The 16,689-nt window shown below is 40.2% G+C and overlaps 1 protein-coding gene across 5 annotated transcripts in view; it reads right to left on the minus strand.

Moving 5' to 3' along the window:
• Nucleotides 1–16,689, minus strand: part of PDP2 (pyruvate dehydrogenase phosphatase catalytic subunit 2) — a 172,953-nt gene that overhangs the window by 154,636 nt on the left and 1,628 nt on the right. The window contains exon 2 of one of the 5 annotated variants that reach the window (XM_073307938.1): nt 8,760–10,727. The exons of the other annotated variants lie outside the window; for them this stretch is intronic. Within the exon in view, the coding sequence (XP_073164039.1) occupies nt 9,067–10,674 (1,608 nt within the window). The 5' untranslated portion in view covers nt 10,675–10,727 and the 3' untranslated portion in view covers nt 8,760–9,066. Of the gene's footprint in view, nt 1–8,759; nt 10,728–16,689 lie in introns of those variants that run through there. 5 annotated transcript variants of the gene reach the window in all.

Genomic DNA, 16,689 nt, shown 5'->3' on the forward strand with positions numbered 1-16,689 from the left:
TCACCTCAGTCCCCAGAAAAATCATGGAGCAGGTCCTCAAAGAATCAATCCTGAAGCACTTACATGAGAGGAAAGTGATCAGGAACAGTCAGCATGGATTCACCAAGGGAAGGTCATGCCTGACTAATCTAATCGCCTTCTGTGATGAGATTACTGGTTCTGTGGATGAAGGGAAAGCAGTGGATGTATTGTTTCTTGACTTTAGCAAAGCTTTTGACACGGTCTCCCACAGTATTCTTGTCAGCAAGTTAAGGAAGTATGGGCTGGATGAATGCACTATAAGGTGGGTAGAAAGTTGGCTAGATTGTCGGGCTCAACGGGTAGTGATCAATGGCTCCATGTCTAGTTGGCAGCCGGTGTCAAGTGGAGTGCCCCAGGGGTCTCTCCTGGGGCCGGTTTTGTTCAATATCTTCATAAATGATCTGGAGGATGGTGTGGATTGCACTCTCAGCAAATTTGCGGATGATACTAAACTGGGAGGAGTGGTAGATACGCTGGAGGGCAGGGATAGGATACAGAGGGGCCTAGACAAATTGGAGGATTGGGCCAAAAGAAATCTGATGAGGTTCAATAAGGATAAGTGCAGAGTCCTGCACTTAGGACGGAAGAACCCAATGCACAGCTACAGACTAGGGCCCGAATGGCTAGGCAGCAGTTCTGCGGAAAAGGACCTAGGGGTGACAGTGGACGAGAAGCTGGATATGAGTCAGCAGTGTGCCCTTGTTGCCAAGAAGGCCAATGGCATTTTGGGATGTATAACGTGATCGTCCCCCTCTATTTGACATTGGTGAGGCCTCATCTGGAGTACTGTGTCCAGTTTTGGGCCCCACACTACAAGAAGGATGTGGATAAATTGGAGAGAGTCCAGCGAAGGGCAACAAAAATGATTAGGGGTCTGAAACACATGACTTATGAGGAGAGGCTGAGGGAACTGGGATTTTTTAGTCTGCAGAAAAGAAGAATGAGGGGGGATTTGATAGCTGCTTTCAACTATGTGAGAGGTGGTTCCAGAGAGGATGGTTCTAGACTATTCTCAGTGGTAGAAGAGGACAGGACAAGGAGTAATGGTCTCAAGTTGCAGTGGGGGAGGTTTTGGTTGGATATTAGGAAAAACTTTTTCACTAGGAGGGTGGTGAAACACTGGAATGCGTTACCTGGGGAGGTGGTAGAATCTCCTTCCTTATAAGTTTTTAAGGTCAGGCTTGACAAAGCCCTGGCTGGGATGATTTAATTGGGGATTGGTCCTGCTTTGAGCAGGGGGTTGGACTAGATGACCTCCTGAGGTCCCTTCCAACCCTGATATTCTAGGATTCTAACCAAACTCATTAATTTCTCAACTGCCTCCCTTTTTGTCTCTGAACAAATAAACTCTATAATAGAAAAGGCATGTGGGTTTTATGAGCAGAAGTCTTGGATTGTTGTTAATTTCCCTGTTCCCTTAAAAACGAACTATGTAACAAAGGAGAAGGAGCAGAGCGTACAACCAGAAAGGAGCAAGGCTGGTATCAAAGCGACACTATGTGAAGGAGGGACAAGACTCTTCAAAGTGCTGCCTCGAGTGTTGATTTCAATACCTGGGGATTGGAGGAAAAAACTGCCATGATGGCAGGCTGGAGAAGAGACCCTCTTTGGGAATATTTTAAAGAAATTCCTGTACCTCTGGCTAAAAAGGAATGTGCCATATGTAAACAGTGCAACAAAGAAATGTAAGGCCAGGTTGTCAGAGTGACATAACTACATTATGAAAAATGCTCCTCAGAAGGTAATGACTGAAGATGTAGACATCTTAACAAGCTTGATCAACTGGTACTTATTTTTTTGCACTATTCTAATGGACTGCCTACCAATCATGCCTTACTATGCTAGTATGTAACTTAGATTTTCATAAGTGTGTGTTTTGGGCGGACTACTTACATAGGTGCTGGAATTAGGGATGTTGCCACACCCCCTACCTTGAAGTGGTTTCCATCATGTACAGGGTTTACAGCAGTTTGCTTCCATGGCTCTCGGCACCCCCACTATACAAATTGTTCCAGCACCCCTGCTTACTTATGAATTTCAAAGTATGTATGTTCAAAATATAACTGGTATGTCAGGTTGTTGTGGGGGTGTTTATCAATTACATTTACTTCTACAAATTTTTATTGCTCAATATACTCAAACATCCTAGGTGAAGATTTCCTGTTCAAGAGTAAAGTTTTATTAGGCATTTGTAAGTTAAAAATTTTTAAAGTGGGGGTTTTTTCAACTTGTTTGATATGTTGCTAGAGATAGGGATTATTTAAACCCCTATAAGTTATTATTTTCCCGTATAAAACTGTGTTTAGAATAAAATCATATCATTTAAACAGTGGTACAAACATCTAAAGTAAGAGGAATCTTGCATTTACAATCTCTTTTTCAAGGCAGTGCAATGAGTAATATTCAGAGAGAGAGTTTTTTGTTGTTGTTTTTAAATACCATTATGTTTCAGGCTCTAGCTTTGGCTACAGGGTAATGAACATCCATCAGCTGCGAGGTCTACAACTTCAGACTCTTGCTACCACCACTGGCAGTGATGTTATTAAACTATGATTGCAGAGATGTTAATGGGCCACTCTGCTGTTACACCTTGCGTTTTAGGTGTGACAAGTACTTTTCCTAGACGTGAAGAAGAGCTCTGTTTAGCTCAAAAGCTTGTTTCTCTCTCTCTCTCACCAACAGAAGTTTGTCCAATAAAAGATATTACCTCACCCACCTTGCCTCTCTAAATGACGGTAAGTTACCTGTATCAAAAACAAAAAAAAGTTTATCATCCAGTAAAACCATGGATGAGTTGGTAATTAGGACCAGCCAATTCCAGAACAACTCCATAGATTAAAAGATTATTTAATAAATAAATCAAGCAGTCTCCCTTTCATCTTGTTCAAAACAAACATTTCATTGACATGGATCAATCATTATGATCAGGCTACACGCCATCCAGCAAAGCAGACATTGCTCCACCCATCAAAACTCAGATTGCAAAAAATTGAGGGGAAATTTGTTAAAGTACTCAATTTCCATTTCATACATAGCATCCGGCAATGTACATAATGATCCAGTAATATGTGCCTGTATGATAATACAAGATGTCTTTTACAGGAATGGATACATCAAGAAATGCCTACACACCAGAATAGCAGTAAGAGCTGTAACAAACTGAACAAAAATTCAAGTGTCAAGTGCGAAGCTTTGTCAGAGACAATGTTGCAAACACAGCAAAAATGAGAAAAAAAAATCTAGAAGATAATGAAGGGAACTTGAAACTTACATGGTGCAGCGCTCATTTGACCCCTCTTTTAACCAAAGACTTGATTCCTGGAGTTGTACTTGTTGAAATTGCAAAATACTTTGCTTCAGCTTCACTGAAGACAACTGAAGGATCCAAACTTAATTCTCCCCCAAGATGTACAATGGAATTCACTGGTTGGCTGTTTTGAGCTATTTATTAAGAACTGGCCAATTCTAATGGCAATTTGTGAAGAAAATCATGACAATAGATAGAACTATTACAGCTAAAGGCTATGTCTACACTAGAAACCTTACAATGGCACAGCAGTATCGATGCAGCTGCACCGCAGTAAAATCTCCTGTGCAGCCGTTCCATGCTGAGAGGAGAGAGCTCTCACGCCAACATAATTAAAACCATCCCCAACAAGATGCAGTAGCTATGGCGGCAGGAATGACACAGTGCTGTCCATACTGGCACATCTGTTGGTGTAACTTATGTTGGATTGGGGGGGGGGTGTTTTTTCATACCCTTGAGTGGCGTAAGTTTTGCCGATAGTGATAGCATAGACATGGCCTAAGAGGAACTATCCAAGCATTCATTACATGTTTGTTGATAGTGTTTTAAAGAAAGTCACACCACCGAACTGGGGGAAGTTACTAGCTGAGCACCTGGAACCAGAATTTGTTGAAGTGCTAAACCAGCTTTTGACAGCAGTAGCCTCTTCTGCAGACAAAGAAAGAATATTTTCTTTATTTGGACAAATTCATTCAAAGTTGAGAAACTGCTTGGAGTTGAAAAAAGCAGGAAAGCTTTTCTTTCTTTTCCAGTCTATGAATAAAAATGGAGGAGGAAAAGAATGAGATCTACTAGTTTTAAAAACCTGAAGGACAGCCTACATAACTTAGGAGACTGTCTCATTTTCAAGAGACTTAGGCAAGTAGGAACTTAAGCTCCAGTCACTTTCACTTAGGCATATCTGAAAATTGTCCCAAGCTGACCTGAAGTCATCAGTTTAATTCTATGACTAGCTAATTCCTCTATTTAAATACATCATTTAGTTGTGAATGTGAAACATGTTTTGATAAGAGAAGTTTATATACACAAAAACATTTAAGGCTGTTTTAATAAAAAATATGTTTAATTAAATTCCAGTTACCATTCTAATGCAGCTTGACACAAATCATGAGCAAGTTAGTTTACTAAATAAGTAGATTATTCACCATTTTCTAACATACTAAAAATGTACAATTAATAAAATTTTGAAAATAATTAACTATACACATTAAAGCAATGATATAGCTTTAGTTTACCCTCCCAGGTAACAAAAAGTGCATCAAGTCTAGTGTAAAGGTTCTATTTAGTTGTAAATCAACATGTTTTAATGGTTATAATCAACCAATGAGAACGCATCTTTGTTTAGAAAGTAACTGAAGTACAAATGGAAAAGTTGATTAAAAGTCATGATTCAAATCAAGGCTTTCCACTTGATTTAAATTGGTGATTTTAAAATCACCTTGATTTAAATCAATCGACCCTGTAGTATAAACATTCATTTGCACTGTTTAGACTCTGAGGACCATTCTCAGATTAATTAGAAACTTTTATTACATGGTATCAGATGTTTTCAAAAATCAATTCTTGGAACTACTTTCTAATTTTCCTGCCTCCCCATTAAAGAAAATGCAACACCAGAAGAAATTTAGGACTTTCAAGTAGATAAGTAAGGTTCAATTAAATATACCCAGGAAAGTTAACTGATTCTAACCTTCACATTCAGCAACCCAGAAGACTGGCTGATGACATCAGCAGAGGTGGTGTTTTGATCCTGGCCTCACCGTAGAGGTCAGTACACTAACACCCACCTTAGGGGCCCCCCAGACAAATAAGGTTTGGCTATTAAAGTGGCATTTTGAAATCAGTTTCACACACGTGTAGGATGTATATATTTATTTACAAAATATTAATTCACTTCAATCTTTACAAAGAAGTTAGAAAAAGCAACAAACCGTATGAAGGTTTGAAAATTTAAATACAAATAAGTCATTGTAAGTAGAGAGAGAAAAGCATTATTAACCAAACACTCAAATATTTGTGCATAATGTAAATAAGTTTCAAAATTATGCCAGAAAGTTATAGCTCAAATCCAAATTAAAGTCAGATTTACATAAACACATTTCCTTGGAAGGGATGAGTACCTACACCAGTGTTTCAACTAAGATTATTTTATTTAGATTTAAGAGGCACATTAGGTATGCAAAAAACAAGTTTCAAAGGCAATAGGTAGTTTTATTACTACATCTTGACTTGATCTTATAAAAAATACAGTTAAAGTGAAAAATGTTTAATCTCCAAACATAAAGTTGACTCAAACTAAGCCAATTAAACTGTCAGTAAAGCTACAGTAGATATTTAGGATACAGCAAGGTTTACGCAGCTAAACTTAACTACCAAGTTATCCTGTGTGATATGATCAACATATTAACTTCATTTAAATTGGTTTAGCACTGAAGCATGTTACCACAACACTAAAGCACTGCATACTGTACACATTAATGCCTATTAAACATGTTTGTGCAGTTATAAAGATAAGTTATGACCACATTCTGACTGAAGTTGATGGAAGTTTTGCTATCAACTTAATCAACAGGAATTGGCCACCATTGGTTTCCAACAAAATACAAGAGTGTGTGCAGCTAAACACCATTATTTGCCAGTAAACTGAACACTCAGCACTTGCTTTAATGTTACCATTTTCCAAGGAACAATAATTACAGTGGTACAAGTTAAATCAGGCATAGACTGGCATGAAATTAGAGCTAGTACCATTCCTATTGTCAGATGTGACTGCAATCCCCAAAATAATAATCACCAATTTGCTAACAAACAACAACAAAAAGACGTTATATTTGCATATGTAGCAGTAAAACATTAGATCATTTGGGACACTTGTTGCACACAGCTCAATTTTTGCACAACAAAACCCCTGACCACATGAATTATATAGTCTTTAATTTTGTTAATATTAAGTCATTTTAACTATACCTTAAAAGTACTTAGATTTGCAACACTGTACTTTAACAGATAAAGGCTTGCATTTCCTCTAAGTATTTTACTGAGCATATTGATTGCTTACATATATATAAAGTTTTGATTTTATCTGCTCTACCAGAGTCTAGCACCTTTGTTCTCTTAGCCACATCACTAATGATATAGTGCCCTTATCTAATAAGAGGTAGTCTAGATATACACTCCTTTACAGCACTATTTTTATGGTTACAGTCTGACTGACGTAAACAACGAAACCATACAGCTGCACATGCATAGACACTTACAAAAAACTAAGTGTAGGCACATGGGAAAAGATATCCCACTTTAACCATTCAGAGAGATTAAGGCTAAATGGGAACTAGAGGTTTGGGGAGGGCTCTCAAAAAACTTGCTCCGAGACTAGTCTCCTCCTTAGCTTTGCAGCCTACAATTCCTCCTCCACAGCCTCTCTCCTCTTCTTCCAAATGAGGAATGTCAGTGAGCCCAATGCCACCCGAGCAGGTAGGGATGGATTAAGACTAAATGAGACTATGAGACACCAAAACTTCAACACCCCCTATAACAGTCCCCCAACCCCGACACACACACACTTTTCCTTCAGCCTCCACCACCAATCCAAGACACAAATCTTCTTCTTTCAGCCACCCTTTCTGCTGTATACATCAAGCACAGAAATGCCACATTTGACTAGCAATATGGAAAAAATGCCAGCTGCCTCAAAGTTAAATTGCCTTTTCTGCTCCGATACGTGCTTAACAAAATACTTTAAGGTATGTTGCTTTTATGGTGCTAGGATCTGGATTCAGGAAAGCAACCCTTATTATGCAAAGCAATTAAGCATGGGCTTAAAGTTACACATATGCTTAAGTGCTTTCAGGTACTTGGACCCATAAATCAAGACAGTCTAATCTGAGGGAAAAGAACATTTAGATAATATGGAGAGAATGCTGTTACAGTTGCAACCAGGGATGCAATAATTGTTAGCACAACATCAAAATACATACACTTAATTGTCCAAATCTGCCTACGATTAATCATCCATATTAGTATTTTTAACAGTTTGTACAGTTTCCTACGTAGCTTTAATGTGAAATCTTATTTAAATACTCCACAAACCATTAATAGATAGTTTATACTGATAAATAAATGCATTTTTTTGGAAAAGCCACATGACACAAATGTTACTAATTTAGACCCAAGACTTTATCTACTTTACAGTTACTAGGAGGAGAAATATCCTCTGAACTGTAGATATCTTTAACACTCTAATATGCTAGAAAATTAAGAAAAAAAGCCACCCTTTTTTAAAAATAGAACACAAGGGTAGGCGGGAGGGGGGTGAAGTGGAGTTCCACATATTACTAACTCTGCAGCACACACCCAGGTACTTTCCTGACAGCAACCACAGTAAAACTGAGGCCTCTGTTCCCAGAACTACAGTATACACCTTCCTGAAGGCAGCAATTATGCCAATGCATAACAAAAAAAAGTCACTACACCACAATGTAGGCCAGATTTTAAAAAAGGAAAGCTAGTTTCAAGCTTTAAATACGGTATTCTAGAAGGTGGAGTATAAAAGAAAGCTATACAATATTGATTCTTTTAGTACAACTCAAACACGAGTGGTTTTAAATGTAAAAAAAAAAGTAAAAAAACATTCACCAGGGAAATAAGGATCTGAATAGTAATCAAGAGCATTTAAACAGCATTGTACACATGGACGTAAGCAGTTCATGTCCCAAAAGCAGGGGGAATAGAAAAAACAAGAATGAAGTTCTCTTTGGTGAAATGCCAGTATTGTCGTCGATTCTATTTTTTAAAGAAAAAGTAAATGCAGTATTGTTTCTAACTGCTACATTTAAGTTTCAGATGACCTTATTAATTCCAAATACATAGACAGACAATATCTAAGTTGCAATTTCACAGATGGATCTATGAAATATTGTGCACTGAAGCAGCAGTTTCTAATATAAAATGGATTTTTAGTAAGTCAAATAATATGCATAAGAAAATACTCCAATCAAGTACTGTTGGTGTGGTAAAAGTACTCATTAAATTAGAAATATATACTATTCCTAAAGACAAGATTGTAAACTATTTTAAAGTGTGCTAGAGCTGTGGATTGTTACACATGTATGTATTCGCACACATGCTATTTTTATTCAGTTTCACACTTTAAAGTCAGCCAGTCTTGAAAAAAGTATGGTTTGTTTGCTTCCAGTAGGCATAAAATATTATTAGCAATTAGTCAATTTCAAGTATCTGATACAACAGTGTCCATTCCTAGTGTACACCTCTAAATTTTGACTGCTATACTTTGAGAGGAGGCCACACTATCTTACATGAGGCCTTTGAACAATGGCTCCTTCTTGCTCTTGGTTCTGTTACAAGTACTACCCTTCACTGACAAGTTATACTAGTTTAGATCAATTTGTCTGCTTTTTGTTCACTTCAGGAGTTTTGCCATTGGTGTCAATGGGACCAGGAGTAGGTTCACTGTCTTTCATTCCTGCCTCCACTTACATTTTACTGAACTGCTAGCAGTACATTTTACTTCAATCAACACAAAACTGGGAGCCCACAGAAGTCTTACAAATTAGTCGTTCTAGAAAACGATTTCCAAAAGAGCTCATGGTTACTCAGTATTAAAAAACAGGGGACTTGCAGGCAACAGCATTGTAACAACTTGACTATTAGTAGAAGTAAACATTAATGGTCCCCAGTATTAGAGTTGGCCATTACATGGTACAATATTAATGCAACCCCTATTCATTTTCTTTGTAGTAGCTGTCAATTGTATCTGAATTTAAATACACCACAGTAACAGTGATGTCATCTCTATACATCCTTGCTAGATCTTCAGGTAAAGTCAACATTGCAGCAAGTTTCTCTTGGTCTATCTCTCCATATTCATTATCTCCAATTGCATGCCTTATTAGGTGAGTGGCTATATTCTGGTCATATGAGCTAACACCCCTGGCTTTTCTATGACGCAGTAGACTTTGCATGTAACCCAAGCTGGCTGGTTTCTGAAAAGTCATCCTTGGTTTCTGCACATTAGCCTGTGCTACGTGTTCTGCAACAAGTTTTATGACATCCTCATTGTTCAGCATGTCCCACAGTCCATCTGAAGCAATAACTAGAAATTTATCTTGACACCTTAGTTTATGGTAGGTGACTTCAGGCTCAGCAATTAAATAGGGAGGCGTATAGTAATTGGGAGGAGCATACTGATAAATATTTAAAGCCTCAACATCACAACCATTCTCCAGAATATTGTGTTGCAGTTCTTTACTCCATTTGAATCTGACATCTCCGAAAGCTCTAGAGGGCATGAGAATCCCTAGCAGCCTGTTGTTTATTATTACAGTTTCCGCCTCAGATTTAGGATGTTCTCCCTTTAACCTTCTGATTTCTGCTTCATTGAAAGCATTGTGATCTTGAGTAAGAGAGAGTGCAGTCCACATTCCATCTTCTTCTTGAACCCCTAGGACTGCCCTGCAATCCCCAGCATTTGCAATGTGTAAGTGAACACTGTCAATGTGAGCCACACAGGCTGTCGCACCAGAGAAAGCCACTTGAAGGGCAGTGTTTTTCATCATTTCATTTTCTAGGGGAGCCTGAGCTTCCAGTGATATATCTGAATCTAGCCTTTTGAATGCATATATCAAGGCTTCTTCTACACTGAATCCCAGTTCTATGTCTGGGTTCAATAGTTCCTGCCAAAAAACTCTGAGGTGATCCAAATACAGTGAGGCTACTTCTTGGTATATGTCATTTGGATACTTGTACCACTGCAGAATTGGCAGAACTGGTTTCATGCGTTCCATGGCAAACTCAATCTCTTCCAGCGTTTGTTGAGACATGAGAGAGACAGCTATATAATAGAATAGTCTCTGACTTACCGACTGAGCACATGCATAACCTGCATGACCATCAAAGACCCCAAACATCATCCCTTTGGTCTGCAAGCATGTGGCTGCACTTCTACGATCTTCATTAGGTGTGTTGGCAGCCAGCTGGTTACTCTCAAATTTCAGCACAGAATTTGTGTTTTTACCATCAAATTCATGAATTTTATGAGAGAATTCACCTGCTCTTAGTATATCATTTATTTGTGATGGTGTCAACTGAAGACTGAAGTCGTCTTCTTCAGTTGAAGTATGTCTGAATGCTTTTTTTAAGGTGAAGACATTGTCGATGCTCCAGCTCAGCACAAAAGGGGAAAGAGGCCCTTTGGCAAATCCACACTTCCATTTAATCTTGTTTCTGTTTGGGATGTATCTTGAGTACAAACATCCTTTTCCTTGCAAAACAATGATACTGTTTCTTGCAGAACTTAAAATCCTGGAGGATACAGTACTGGACATCATAAGATGAACTCTTTGTAGAGTGAGTCCTTCAGCAAAGGAAATTTTTTCAAGACCTAGGAGTTAAAAATAAGGCAGATGTAAAAAATTAGAAGCCACACACAAATGTTCCACATGTAGCCCCTAGAACTTGAAAAAACAGCTGACGTTTTAATACGCTGCTGAAGGACAAGAGAGTGTTAAACAAGCACCGGCTCTTCCATCACTTACTTGTAAGTTCATGGAATATAAGAGCCTAAGTGTGTCTTTTATAATTATCCCACCAGAACAGGTAGGGTAAGTTTATCACACCTCAAATAGTCAAAAACTATATTTTTCGCATTAATCACAGTAAGATTAAAGTAAGAAACTGCAACAGTGGTGAGAAATGCAAGCCTCAATAGCTCATTGTGATAGACTACAGGTGAAAATAAGCAGAACAAGCAGTTAAGCATGTGTCTAACTTTAAGCCCATGTGTCAGTGCTTTCATGTACTGGGACTCATAAATCAAGATAGTGATATCTGAGTGAAAGGAACATTTAGACAATACAGAGAGAAGGTTATCTGATGGTTGCAGTACGTTAGCTATCCCAGGCAAGACCTAGAAATAATTATCTCCCTCTGTTCACCAGTGCTGACCCTAGAAGAAAAACCAAGTATCAGAATGATGACTATGCTACTAAGTATTCATTATGTATTATTTAGTCCTAAACACCCAATCACCACATAGTAAATGCCCAGAGAAAACAAGTCTTGCCAAACAGTCATTTAGCATAGCTCCTAGAACAGAAAGCTGCTGAGGATAGGCATATCCACTTCTAAATTGCTTATATCCAGACAGTGAGTCCTGCTCCCTCTTGTCAAATAATTTCACAATGGCATGACATAATATGTATGCACTCCCACAAAAAACAAAAACAAAAAATCCCCAAACCACCGCACACTGGCTGGGGGTTAGTGAGCTGCCGAATCTTGTCAGTCTCCAGAAACCAGTCTAAAAAGGCCCCAGGCAGTGATCCCAGTCTTAATGCTTGGATGCAAAACCACCTAGGGTTAGCCAAACCAATTAGTGTTCATCTGTAAGTGAATCTGTGACCAACAGGAGAGGAAGCACTGGGCCTGACAGCAGCAAACATCTGGAGGCATTCATGACAATCTCACTACAGGTGTTAGATACCTGTAGTGGCACACGGTAAGAAAAGTTTAAGCAGCTCACAGGCTAAATGACCCAGATTCAACCTTTACAAACATCTTAGAAAAGTATGTAAATGGTAATTAGGGCAATTCCATGTTAGGGAGCCTAGAACTAAGTTTGAAATGCAAACCTCTATTGTTCGAGAATTAGAGGTAATACAAGTTGTATGTGTTTAGTTATATCTTGTTAGATATTAGCCATGTAAACAAACAGTTCTTTTCTATCACTATAGCTATTGATTCAGAGATCAAAGGGGAATATTAACATTTAGATGAATCTTGGGTGAAATAATGTCATTGTCTACACGTCTCTTTTAAAGTTTGTGGTAAACTGACTGGTGACGTTTGGGAAACAGAAGGTTACATCAAAAGCCTATTGTTCACCCAGGACTATATGGTTAAGAGGCTGCTAGAAAACTGTATAAAAGATTCTTGGGACCTGATCCTTTCATCTCAGATCTGACTGATGCTTTATGCAGAGGAATTTTCAGTCATAAAACTGAGATCTCCAGTCCCATCTAGATCACCCTGAATATGAACATGGACTACAACCTGTGGACTAATTCTGAAAGAACTCTTTGCAGCTACAAAGCTCACCATATCACCATCACACTGTAAGAGAGCACTTGTCTGCCATTCAGAGGCAGAGGGAAAAATTTAGCCTGAAAGTAGACAAGCATATAGTTGTACACTTCTTACTCCAGAGCTAAGTTTTGTTCTCTACCTACATGTAGCAGATGCAACACAATGGTAGTTGCACTTGCTTAATCAGAGCTGGGTTTAACCCCTGGGGCAAAACATCATTGCATGGAGAACAAAGTAATACCATAGCACTATGACAGTGAAGTTGGTCCAAAAAAAAAAAAAAAATATATCACCTCACCCACCTTGTCTCTTTAAATTGAAGGAACAGTCAAGCACTTTCAATTACACTACTGATATCCCCACACAGAGTTGAGTGTATTTTTTAAAACACTATGTGACACTGATATATGCCGCTGAGGCAGATGACCTGAGAGGACCATCCCATCTTCCAAGTAGTCATTAAGAGAGATTGGGATTTCACAGTGTGGTGGCTTCTCTGCTAGAGAAGTCAGCAACAGAGACCCAGGATAATCCTGCTAGTATATCTTTTGATGAATGGCAGCAAATCCCAATCATCAAGAACAGAAGATGGGAAAACAGCAAAGCCCTTTTCTACACTGGTGATATTTACTTAAAGATTCCCACCAAAGCTAACGTCTTCCACCAGGGGGAGCATTAGTTCATTCAAGGCTTCCCCGACCGGATCCACTTTTAAACAGTGTTTTTACTGGACTTGCTTTCAGCAGGTTTAATTAAAAATAGTTTAAAAAAAAAAACCTCACAGGTCCATCTATCCCAGTTCAACTGCTCCAAGAATTGACTGACTGTTGGAGATTTCATATAGGCATTTCTACCTCCAGCACTCCAACCAAGACTTCTAACTCAGGCCGTTAGCAGCTTTGTCTATTTTCAGCATTGTGACTCATCGGTGGTGGGTATCGTGGGCAGGGGAAGGCTGTGCCTCCCCAAACAGACTATTGTGAAGACTGTGCCTCCCCAAACTACCTGGCGTGGCCCCACCCACGCTTTACCCTCAGGCGCCCTCCTGCTGGCTGTTCCCTTCTGTGGCCGAGAAGCTGGGGCAGGCAGACTGGAGGCTGCAATGTGCACAAGACCCGCAGGCTGGGGCCATGCCGCACTGCACCACCCATCTTTCCGTTGCTGGGACCATGCCACCCACCCTGTGGGGCTAGGTTCACACGGGTGGCCGGCAGCTGTGGAGGGGGGTGTTCTGGGCTCCAATGGGGAATGGGGGACAGAAGAGGTGAGGCCTTGGGCAGAGGGGCCAGGAGCTAGCCTCCTCCAAGGGTGCATTCGCCCACTGCCCATGCCTGCATGCCTTAGTGCCAAACCCCTCCCCATCACACCAATAGACACTTTTACAATTTGTTGTGTGTCTATCCTGTTAGTAAATTTACAGTTGAGTAGAGTAAATTAGTTAGGCCAATTTGTTTGGAGTTGTCCTACCAAAGGGAAACCTATTTGAATTCAATAATCCTTGTTGTTTTGCAAAGCTATCATAGGCATTAGAGCAGTTCTTACCTATTTGATGCTTAAGTACTCACACTCAAACGCTATTAAACATTGGGTAGATCTCTGCAACAGTTCGCAAGTTTGGCTGATAGCTTCATATCAAGTATGCATTCAATAAAAATGTGTTTCTCTACTGTAAGAAGGGCTTTATGGTATATGTGAGATGGAATGCTTATGAAGCATCCCTTCTACTGAATATACATTTTGTTAGATCAGAGCCTACTGTACTACTCAACCAATACACATTTTACTGAGCCAAACTTTTTGCCTCAGGTTCACAGATGTTCAAAACTGGAGATGGAATGCCCAAACAGTTACAGTGGCATTGTTAATCTGAAAACATCCTGGTTCAGAAGAGAACAGCAAAGTCCTGAGATTTGCATGGCTATGTGTTGTCATCCACAGATGAATCCATGCTGAAATGGAGGTCTTTGCTCAAGGTGCCATGATGAACAGAACCATGTTCTGAACATCATAATACAGAGATTGTTGGAGCAGCCATCTCTGGATTTGGGATTCTTATCCATTATCTTCAGTGCCTCACCTTCAGCCCCTTTATCTTCTCCTTGCACTGCTGTCAGTCCATATGATCCTGTGTTCAGACTGCAGCTGCTGAGATATACCATCGTACAGTTCGACATTCCTCTTGGAAGAGCTAAAAACAGTGCTTTTTGCTTGCTTTGGCCTAAAGCTGCACACTACTATTTACGTTTACCAGGTACTCTGATGCTGTATCCAATAACCTGAGCTAGGTGAGGCTGGAGAAACTGAATGCAGACAGGCCATGTGGGACTGAGGATGTTTAGCAGAGGCATATAAGCAACTTCCAGTCAGGAGTCAGAGCACAGGTAGATGGCAAGATAGTAACACAGGAATTGGTTCTGGGGTGGGAGGTGGGTGGTTTGTGGGAAAGGAGTAGAGGACCATCAGGTCTTGATTTTTGTGACTGGCCATGGCTGCACATTTTCACTGTAACTACCTTGGGTTAGTAATATGTAGGATAACCTAACTCCAGGTGTGCCTTATACCTCAGGATATGGTGGTTGTATGATCACATAGATAGGTGAACACAGAGCATGTTCTAGGGGAAAACAGTGGTTGAACCCAAGTCTGCAGTGAAGACAAAGCCTAAGTTGCAGTATTGTAAACCCTGATTTACATCAGTGTATGCATCAATATTAAGGGTCTATAGAAGTGTAATTATATTGATGTAGTTACACTGGTGCCCCCCCCCCCTTTTTTTAAATGTGAACTGGACCAAACATCAACATATATGTTGATTCCTGCTTTGACAACAGCTTGTGTTGCTCGGTGGTAATTTGTCATCCTGTGTCATCTGCCACATTGCTGTTTCCATCACCCTCTCTGTACCTTCCTTGGGGTACAAAGTCCATGCTTCAGCTCTGCTCAGGGTACGGCAGAGTTGTGGAAGTAGGGGAAAGCCATATGTCCAGGAAAATTCCATTTTGCAGCATCCTAGCAAAGACCTCAGATAGAGCCAACCATTGTTTAGGCTCCTGACTGTTAGGCCATTGCTACCCTAGAGAGCTTACAGTGGCACAGATGTACCGATGCAGCTGCGGCGCTGTAAGATCTCAAATGTAGCCACTCCATGCCAGTGGGAGAGAGCTCTTCCATTGACATAAATAAGCCACCCCCAAAAAGCAGCAGTATCTATGTCAGCAGGAGAGCGCCTCCCGCCAACATAGCACCATCCACACCAACACTTCTGTTAGTGTAACTTAGGCTGGTCAGGGGTGTGTGTTTTTCACACCCCTGAGTGACATAAGTTATCCGAACAACAGTGCTAACACAGACATAGTCTTAGTGTGAACACCTTTTTGTGAATTTCTTTAAAGACCTAGCAAGTCATTTGCTTAAACTTACCACTTAGAGCTGGATGGAGGACAACAATTCAGTTTTGCAAAAACTTCTGAGGTTTCAAATTTGTTTTCATTCCACAGCAAAGTGAAAACAAAACCTTTCAAATATTTGTTGTGAAAGAGATGTGTGTCTAAGTGTCTGTTTTCCAATCAAAACGGTCAGGGTTTCAATTAATCTTTATGTCTGGATTTGTCTAGAGTTCACAGGGGACTTCAGAATCCTTCCTGGTGAGAACTTCAGTGAATTGAGTCTCTCTCCGTAAAACATTTCAGTTTTGACAACCCAGCATATTTTGACAAAAAGTTATCTAAAGCAGTGGTTCTCAAAGCTGGTCTGTCGCTTGTTCAGGGAAAGCCACTGGAGCACCAGAACGGTTTGTTTACCTACTGCGTCCGCAGGTTCGGCCGATCGCGGCTCCCACTGGCTGCGGTTCGCTGCTCCAGGCCAATGGGGGCTTCAGGAAGGGCGGCCAGCCTGTCCCTTGGCCCACACCGCTTTCCGCAGCCCCCATTGGCCTGGAGCGGCAAACTGCGGCCGCGATTGGCTGAACTTGTGGACATGGCAGGTAAACAAACCAGTCCGGCCCGCCAGGGGCTTTCCCTGAACAAGCGGCAGACCGGCTTTGAGAACCACTGATCTAAAGTGTTCCAAACAGCTCTAATACCACTCTTCCTACATTAACAGGAGTGGCTTATTGCCATGAAGCAATACGAAGCCTATGAATAACTCATATTTTTACAAAAAGAAAAAGGAGTACTTGTGGCACCTTAGAGACTAACCAATTTATTTGAGCATAAGTACTCTTTTTTTTTTTGCGAATACAGACTAACACGGCTGTTACT

Source organism: Lepidochelys kempii, chromosome 12 (assembly GCF_965140285.1).
Source record: "Lepidochelys kempii isolate rLepKem1 chromosome 12, rLepKem1.hap1, whole genome shotgun sequence".
Classification (NCBI taxonomy): domain Eukaryota; kingdom Metazoa; phylum Chordata; order Testudines; family Cheloniidae; genus Lepidochelys; species Lepidochelys kempii.